Here is an 8,800-nt window from a genome sequence, read left to right as displayed (position 1 = left end):
GTTGGAGAAGAATCAGAGAATAAGATAATTTGCATCAGTGCTTGGTTGAGACCAAAGGAAAAAGAAGTTTTGATTTCCGTGCTTAAGAAGAATAGAAAGTGTTTTGCATGGGATTACAAAAGTATGTCAGTACTGAATAAAAAATTAATAGAACTTAAGATTCCAACATATAAAGACGTCAGACTAGTAATCTAGAGTCAGATGAGGATTTCTCCAGAGTTTGAAAAGATGCAAAGGATAAAAGTATAAAACTTGTTTCTACAATGTGTTGATGATGGCGTATAACATCATCATTCTACTTATGGATATAATGGCAAGTAACATGGTAAAGAATGCTTGAATTATTTAAGTAGGAGTTAAGCTTTTAGAATTCACCATCCTAGTTAGTTTGCATGTGTTTAATATGAGTAAGAAATTGATTTTCAACATGTTTTTTAAATTTAATAAACATATCATAGACTTTGAATTTGACATGTATAGGATGAAACCAAAAAAAATTAGAAAAATGGTAAATCAAGATAACAAAAAACCGATACTCGTCCACCAAGAAGTAAAGAAAAGGCCTCAAACATTACTAAATAACAAATCTCAAGGAGCATTGCTTATATATTCAGAAGGATATAAAGATAATCTACTAGATTTGCTCAAGTAGTGAGCAGCACGATTGAAATATAAAAAAGATGGCAACACTAGAAAATGTTTGTTGGAAACTGGATGATGCAATGCACGGAAGTGAGGATGGACAAGTCGATGATGCCAAAGCATGGATGATCCAAGGATAGTAGAAAGGGGACGAGGACTAGCAGAGAAGACCGAGTATGAAGGTGGTAGAGACCATCTCTAACGGTTCCAGAAGAAAGGATATATAACCTCGGAAATACAATCCTTGACAAGACAAAAATTATTGCGGAAAAAAGAGAGAAGAAAAGATATCATTATCAATAGCAAATTGATGAACAGAAAGGAAGGACGGACTTAGTTATTTCAGGGACGTCTAAAATAGATGACAAATATAAGGTGTGAGAATTTTTAAATGACCAATATCAGAAATAAAAAGTTAGTCACCATCCCCCATTTCATGGTGATCTGAATCACTGTATGATTCCACATGCAAGAAGTCACTAATATCAGGAGTGATGTGATGAGTAGCTCGTGTATAAAGAGAACCAAAAACAAACAAAACCAGTGGCTGAATCTATCATGATAGCTGAATTAATTGAACTAAATAACAAAAAACGATTGCCACCACTAGATCAAAAGTTGTTTGCTGCCACCATTGTTATTCCAAAGAGGACAAGAGCTGGTCAAATGATCCCAACTACCAATAATCGACACCGTAAATTTGGCTACAAACTATAATGGTTCCAGGACTGTCAAGATCCAAAATTGGGACAGGCATTGCATGACAGACCACGACCACGTTGTTGACGACCATACCAACGATTCACCGGAAAAATGGTTAATGGAATAAGGCCGCTCATCATTACAAGAAGAGCGAGGATGTCCTCGATTGGAGTGTATGGTTTCATGGGTCTGGTGAGATAGGCTGGAGTACCACGGCATCACTTGCCGAATAGGCTAATTATGACGTGTTCTTGTTTTAAAACCCATGACTTTCATCAGGCATCTGGTGTAGTTCAATTAAAGTCGAGTGTAGAGACATGAATTGTGTGTCGTGGAGGGAGATGTTGATGCTGATGCTAGGATGGTCCAAATGGCATGAGATGTGGTTCAACAGATAATTAAGAACAATGCCTCAATGGAGAGTGATGCTATCAGTCTGGAGGGCCATTTCAGAGTTCCTTGCACTGGGTTCAGCCTCTGTTTTGTTTAGCTGGTTAAAACACAAGTCTGCACCGTGTAGATGGATGATTCTGTGGTGCTTAATGGGGTTTTTCACGCGGAGGTTCTTGACAACTGAAAACAATTTAATGAAATAGCCTCCTCCAACAGATGATACAAAGAACCAGCACACGCACGCTGCTGCCTATTTTAATCTTCATATGTTCTGCCGCCTTCTTTGCTGCACAGACAAATTCAGGAAGGTTGACTGCTTGCCTCATAAATCAGATGCCATGGTTTTAAGACTAATTTCAGACACAATGGTGCCGAGATATCAAGGCTGATCAATTAAAGAAAAAAAAAGTGCCAATCCCAGTGCACTAATCAAAGTAGTATATCTCGCCATTCCTCAAAATTCAATTTACAGTTGCGACGCCTGAAAGCAAAAATTGATAAATCCCACTTACTCTCAACCTATTAAATTCCTTCATCATCTAATGGAATTGATAACGCTTCCAGAAAACAGTAGAAGTCCACCCCGAGCAGGACAGATGCTAGGGAAAAGAGCACAAATTAAGAAGAGCAGCAAAAAGACATGAACCTATCATTTTGATACTGAAAAAGGTCAGCGTTCTATCCCCTCCCCACCTATCATATTAACCTAAGCGTTGCAGCCGCATTTATATGTACACTTCCAAGCTCTAACACTTCCCTTGTCTCAGGCTTTATGCTGGGGCCATTAATAGAGGTTTCATATGCTTAAGTAGTTAAGAGTTCCAGTTGATCTGTGTAAGTTGAGACTGCTGGTAAGGACCAGATGGGGGTACCACAGGTTCAACAGTTGCAGGCGTAGCCTGTGACTGTTGCATGAGTTGGTTAACAGTTGAAGGTGCAGCCATTGTTTGCACTGGTGGGTAAAATCCAGGAAAGGTACCATGCCCAGCCTGTGGAGGAGAGAAGGTGAGGTGCTGTCCCTGAGGGTGAAGTTGGTACAAGGAACTGAGCTGCAAGCTGGATATATCTTGCCCAGGTGGAGGAATCCAAGATGAAACTTCGCTCTGCATCAACCATGACCAAAAGAAAGAAAATCATTAATCAGAAATTAAAAGAACTAATGCAGAGTCCAATAAAAAATAAAATAAAAAAGCAATCAAGGACAGAATGATGCAATACACTTAATATTGATAGCTGTAATACACTGATTTGGCACTTGAAAACAATAAAAAATACCATTCACTATGCAGCAAATAGCAAGGCAGATCATATACATTTCTCCTCATACTGCCACAACAAAAACTAAGAAACATTGCAAGACCTTAAGCTATGGAAACGAAAAGTAAAACCAACCAGTGATCCTGTAGTGTAGATATTTCTTTCCTTCAACTGAAATGCTGATAGATCATCGTTACCAGCAGAGCTTCCAGAGGATACAGCTGGACCAGGATTGAAGCCCATAGGGGAAGAGCCATATGATCCATATAAAGTTGGGAGTGCAACTGGAGTTGGGTTTCTGGCAGTAGTTCCGGGCTTAAATTGTGGAAGAGGGAGCGGGAACTTGACACCAGCAGCAGCAGGTGCTGATGTAAGAAATGCATTGCCAGTCGATGGCTGTTGAGGAAGCCCATTGTGGCTCAAGAATTGGTGCATTGGTGGCAAAAAATATGGATTGAAGTAATGCCCATACTGAAGATAGTTAGGAGGATATGGTGGCCTGAAAAGAAGTGGGTGCGGAGAAGCAGCAACAGAGTGCTGCATTGATTGACTCAGACTTGAAGTCGATGTAGCCATAGAATTCTCACCCTGAAATTTGATAAACAACAGAACCAATTAATTTAACAGAAAAGACAGGAAAGTTATGCACAAGAATCATTATCTCAAAGAAAAGGACACAGAAATAGGGGCTGAAAAACACAATACATTCTTAACAGGAGTTTTTTTTTTATATTATTATTATTATTATTATTATTATTATTGATGGGCTCACTGTAAGATTATGGAAAGCTGATGATACCATTATATGCATCTCCCATGAAGTTGAAAGCGAACAAAATTGTCGCAAAGAAAGGTGAAAGCAAGCTTAACCCTCGTGGCTTTTACACACACAGACAATCAAAAAAATGTGTGGTTGTGGTTGTGGGTGTATGTGTAGTGTTATGCAGAATAAAATACAAGGTTTCTCCAATCTCTTAACAGTTCATTTCCAAGGGGAAAAATATCCTAAGAGGATAGGGCATATTGTATAAAGCTAATCCATTGTTCACCCAAGATCATGGCAAGGTTTGGTGTCTGCAGGTCAACATTGACAGATACTCATTAATCTATCATCTTCATATGCCAAAGTAGTGCCAGCATGATATTTTCACATTAATGTAGTTTATTAGATTGACTTTAAAAATTTTAATCTAACAGATATTATGGCCAGAGCAAATAGCACATGACAAATAAATGAAACAGCGCAAGTGGAGCAAAGGCTTACAACAAAGCCTGAAAGTTGAGAAACATCTGGTGCCTGAGTCTCATGTCCTATAAATGGTACAGGGTGAGCAGCCTGCAAGGGTGGCATGATCCCAAAACCATAGCTTGGGGAAATTTGAACAGTTGAGTTCTGATGGCATTCTGGAAGCAACATTGCATCCTGCTTTGATTGAACAACCTTCGAGTCTGCACCCGGTGCATCATTATCCTCTGATATTAGCACTTTTTCAACCACAGGTTGAGGAGACTCTGGTTGATAAGAATGATCAACTTGCATAGGCGACGATCCACTATCATTGCTGCATGTAAAACAAAAACATATATATATCACCATGACTGAAAACTTCAAAATATTTCCTAGATGTATGATATAAAAGATCCAAAACATTCAAAAGGTACAGTACAAAGCAAATAAAAGGCTAAAGGCTTTGTTTTAGGCACAAAAAGCTCATTAGATAATAGGATCAGTGAGCACACATGCAGCATAACCACATAACCTGACTAACTCCACCCAATCCCTGGAAAGCCACCATTTTTACAATCCAACAAAAACAATCAAGAATGCCCCTGGAAAATCCCCATTTTGCCATCCCACAAAATGCTTCAACACAAATATCTTTCTTTACAAAATCAATTATTTCAAACATGTATTTACATGACAAACAGTTAGAAAACGCATAATATGTTCACCAACCTAGAAGGTCTGGCATTTTCAACAGTTGAATGTGTCAGCTCAACAGCAAGCGTAGAGTTTATGTCACCATCAATAGCATTGCTACATTTTGTTTCTGGTCCAGAATTAGAATCAAAGCTTCCAAAAGTCAAACCACCATTGATATATTCCTTTCCTGGTCCAGAATTTGATTCAAAGCTTCCAAAAGTTAAACTACTTTTTAACGCTTCAGGAACTTTAAAGTGAGTTGGAAATTTAACATGTCCAATAGTGATGGATGGTTCTGGCAGCAACTGAGAACTGACTTTAGCTTGAGCATCTTCAGACAAGACTGCTGCTTCAAAAATAAAAGCACGTTCAAAATCCAAAAGTAAGAGGATAAAAAGTAAACAATGAAACTTGTAACAAGGGGGAAAGCAATACTTTTTAAAGATTTAGCCAACTCCTCTGATGAATGGCTATCATTAGCAGAAGACCTGACAACCAAAGAATCATTATATGTAGACAAAGTCGAGGGCTGCAGAGATTCAGACAACTGATTATTTCCAACTGCCTTTGATTTACTCAGAGAAATTTTTTTGTTTCCTTGAATATTATTCTGTTCAGCAGCTTTCCGCTGGCAACCCACTTCGCATTTAATTGTACCAACAGCACCAGGATTTCTAGTCATAGAAGTGGCCAGTATGGGGTCTGAAGAAGAAGATACAGAGCCAGATACAGATGCTAGAGTGGTAGAAGCTGGGAGGCCATTAAAAAATGTTGTGGACTTTCGTTCCTTAGATAGCATTACAGAGACAGAAACTTGCATAGGCAATGTTGTACATGCTGCAGGTGGTAGGAAAGCATCTGACTTCACAGTGTGAGCTGAACTACCTGCATCAGCAGCAGCAGGCAGCTGCGGACCATGGCTGCGAATAGAACTCCTATTGGATAAAGTTGAAGGGTCACAGGAAGTGGTAGTTAAATCTCTGTAACAGTTGTACAAATAAATTAGCAAGAATGGGAAAACAGTTCTACACGAGTGTTATATGCCATAGTGCAATGAACATCTGTGTTAAAGTAGTTACTTTGTCACAGGATTCACTGCAGTGTTATTTTTTTTCTGCACAGAGTGTAAAGAGTTCGAAGCACTTCTGTCTGCCATGCGAACAACTCCATTTTCCCTTCGAGTAGCCACATTCCTCCCACCAACAGCATCTGACAAACAGTTCAGAAAGCAATTTTATCAGGTACTGAGAAACAGTCTGCAATCACAGCGGGCAACCTCTCAAATTCTAACCCAACACTTTCCCTTTTAACTTTACTAGCATGGGATCATAATCCTAGAAAAGAAAAGTACATAATTAATACAAAATTTCCACATAAACAAAATGAGAAACAAAACAAAAATCTGATCTAATTTTCATATATAAACCCATAAAGCTCAGATATAAAGGGGGGGGGGGAACAAGGGATTACATACATCTTGACTCATTGATCTTATGTTAAAATGCATTAGAAGAGGAATAATGACTCTTTACTAACTTCCAACTTATTAAGATGTACTACTACAACCGAATATTTCCTGTACCCAAATGAAAGGAAAACATGTGCAGGTATTTTTCTAGTCTTGGGTTTGGTATACATTTCACATCCAAAAATGACAATTTCCTCAACCAGGATAGAAATTCTTACCAGAAAAGTTTCCTTGACCACCCCTAGTTCCTCTTCCTCGAGTCTGCAATATCAGCAACAATACAAGAATTGAATTGCAAAATTGTCTAGTTAACAAAACCATATGGACAAACCCAAGAAAGAAAGACAAAAAGTAATGCGTAAATTTCTGAAAGAATAATATATCTTACCCCCTTTCTCCAATCACATTTCCTCTTGACTTCATGAAATGTATCTGCCAACCAAAACTTATTATTTTATTAAAACAACTCAGCAGGTATGATTGCCATGAACAATATCATTTGGTAAAAGTGCCATAGATTCAACATTTAGATTGTCCAGTCAACTTGTAAGGATTTTGCAGATTTTTAAAAGTTGCACACGTAATCAAAAGCAACATAAATATTGTGAAAATTAAATTCAATAAAGCTCCAATGAGTTACTAGAAGGAGGAAAATAAAACACACGAATATTGGGTTCCACTTATCATTACTCAGGGACTGGGTTACTCACAGAAGAAAAAAAGAAAAAAAGGGGACGTAGAAAACAAGAATTGGGTTCCACTTATCATTATGATTAGTTGAGTCAACTTTTTAATTGTCTTACTTCTCCACAATCTTTCAAGAAAGAAACAAAAGGAAAAAAAATATAGAAGTCAGACTGTAGAAAACAAGAACTTTAAATTACACATTGATTACCTAAAGAATTTTTCTCCCTAACCCAGAAAACCTCTTCCTTGCAAAACCCATGATCCAAAAATAAATCCTTGATCAAAATTACCCCTTTCTTCTCCTTTCTTTGCTATGAACAAAACAAATTAACAATAAAGCCTCAATAACAACCAGTTGCACCAAAAAAAAACCCTGAACCAGCAAAGCCTAGATAGGAATAAAGTGCTAATTTAGCTTGTTCAGAAAGTCTGTGGAAGCAAACAACAGTAGCACCCATGCACACTCTTAAAACAAACAAAACCAGAAAACGAATAGTCCCAAGTTCAAAGCTTTGCTCGTCCAATAATCAAAGTAACACATACAAGAGTCAAAACTCTCTCCTTTCCCCATTTTGTCCTCAACCAAGCATACCCTTTACAATAATAACCAAAACAGATCATAAAAGCAAGAAACACAATGAGAACAAACACACCCATCAAACCTTAATGCACGAAGAAATGAAACATAAAAACAAAAGCCTAATGCATGGTCACAGAAATATACCTAAATAAAGGAGCTTCTGCGCAGTGTCATCAGGATCCATAGAACAGTCTTGAAGAACAGAGTATACATCCTCATCACTGTGTTTTTTCCCTGTGATTTCTCTTATGCTTTGTATAGTTTTCTTGACATTATCCGGGATCGTTATAGAGTTGCCGCCGCTATCGCTCATGTTGTTGTGTATTGTTTTTTTTTTTTCCCCCTCCTATGCTGTTGTTTCCTCCTTGTTATATGTTTTTAAGGGAATTATTTTATTTCTGTTAAGAGAGAAAGATGGTGGAAAAACAAAAGGGAGGAAAAACACAATTTGAGAGACCCAGAAAATTATATATATATATATATAAAACTAATTTCCCTAGCCATATTATTCTGTTTAAAGATATAAATTATTATTTATTACAATAATATAATTTCTATATTGCTTCTCGGTTATTTTATTTCTTACATTTGTTTCACGATAAAATGATTTTATCATTATAAAATAAATATTTTGAGGATTGTATTGGAATATTTTAGTAATTATATTTTTTTAATGCATGGTAAAATTCTTAATATAACCTTTATAAAATAATTCAATATCTTCTAGACGAGAATGTTTTTGCATTTTCATATTTGATAGAATATTACTTCACTACATTTACTTTTTGATTTTTTTAATCTAGTTTTAGGGGCATAGTTTTAATTTCATCATGGTTTGGTTGTTATTATTAGTTATTTTTAAGGGAATTTTTGGTTTTGTACAAATAAAAAAACAAAAAAGCAGTTGACACATGCATTGTAAGGATCAGCCAGTTCGTCGCCTTCTAGCAATGCGTGAGGTTGACTCCAGTGGTTGTAACCATGATTTCACCGCATTATTCGATTCGCCTCGATGTCCTCTTCCTCTCTAGATGGCATGTGTGTGGTAGTTCGGCGTGGTTTAGTCCAAAATTATTATTTTTTTTCTTTTTTTTTTCCTTCTCTTTCTTTCTCATATTGCATGTTGACCATGTAAAAACTCATATCA

The 8,800-nt window shown here is 37.0% G+C and overlaps 1 protein-coding gene across 7 annotated transcripts; it reads right to left on the bottom strand.

The window, feature by feature from the left end:
* Positions 1 to 2,130: 2,130 nt before the first annotated feature.
* On the bottom strand, positions 2,131 to 8,009 carry LOC7471830 (GBF-interacting protein 1-like). Of its 7 annotated transcripts, none has more exons than XM_052456930.1 (10): positions 7,798 to 7,932; positions 7,282 to 7,384; positions 6,775 to 6,818; positions 6,605 to 6,647; positions 5,998 to 6,252; positions 5,354 to 5,898; positions 4,952 to 5,267; positions 4,259 to 4,556; positions 3,130 to 3,582; positions 2,131 to 2,840 (listed from the first exon to the last, which is right to left on the bottom strand). In XM_052456930.1, the coding sequence occupies exons 5-10, from the start codon at positions 6,072 to 6,074 to the stop codon at positions 2,550 to 2,552; spliced, it is 1,980 nt and encodes a 659-aa protein (XP_052312890.1). In that variant the 5' UTR covers positions 6,075 to 6,252; positions 6,605 to 6,647; positions 6,775 to 6,818; positions 7,282 to 7,384; positions 7,798 to 7,932; the 3' UTR covers positions 2,131 to 2,549. The 7 variants fall into 7 exon arrangements, with proteins under 7 accessions (XP_052312890.1, XP_052312889.1, XP_052312885.1 ...); XM_052456929.1 differs by having other exon boundaries at positions 5,998 to 6,127; XM_052456925.1 differs by lacking the exon at positions 7,282 to 7,384 and having other exon boundaries at positions 5,998 to 6,127; positions 7,798 to 8,009.
* Between the last annotated feature and the right edge of the window lie 791 nt (positions 8,010 to 8,800).

Source organism: Populus trichocarpa, chromosome 11, assembly GCF_000002775.5.
Source record: "Populus trichocarpa isolate Nisqually-1 chromosome 11, P.trichocarpa_v4.1, whole genome shotgun sequence".
NCBI classification, from domain to species: Eukaryota; Viridiplantae; Streptophyta; class Magnoliopsida; order Malpighiales; family Salicaceae; genus Populus; species Populus trichocarpa.
The sequence above is the reverse complement of the archived record's forward strand: the minus strand, read 5'-3'. Positions and strand labels throughout refer to the sequence as shown.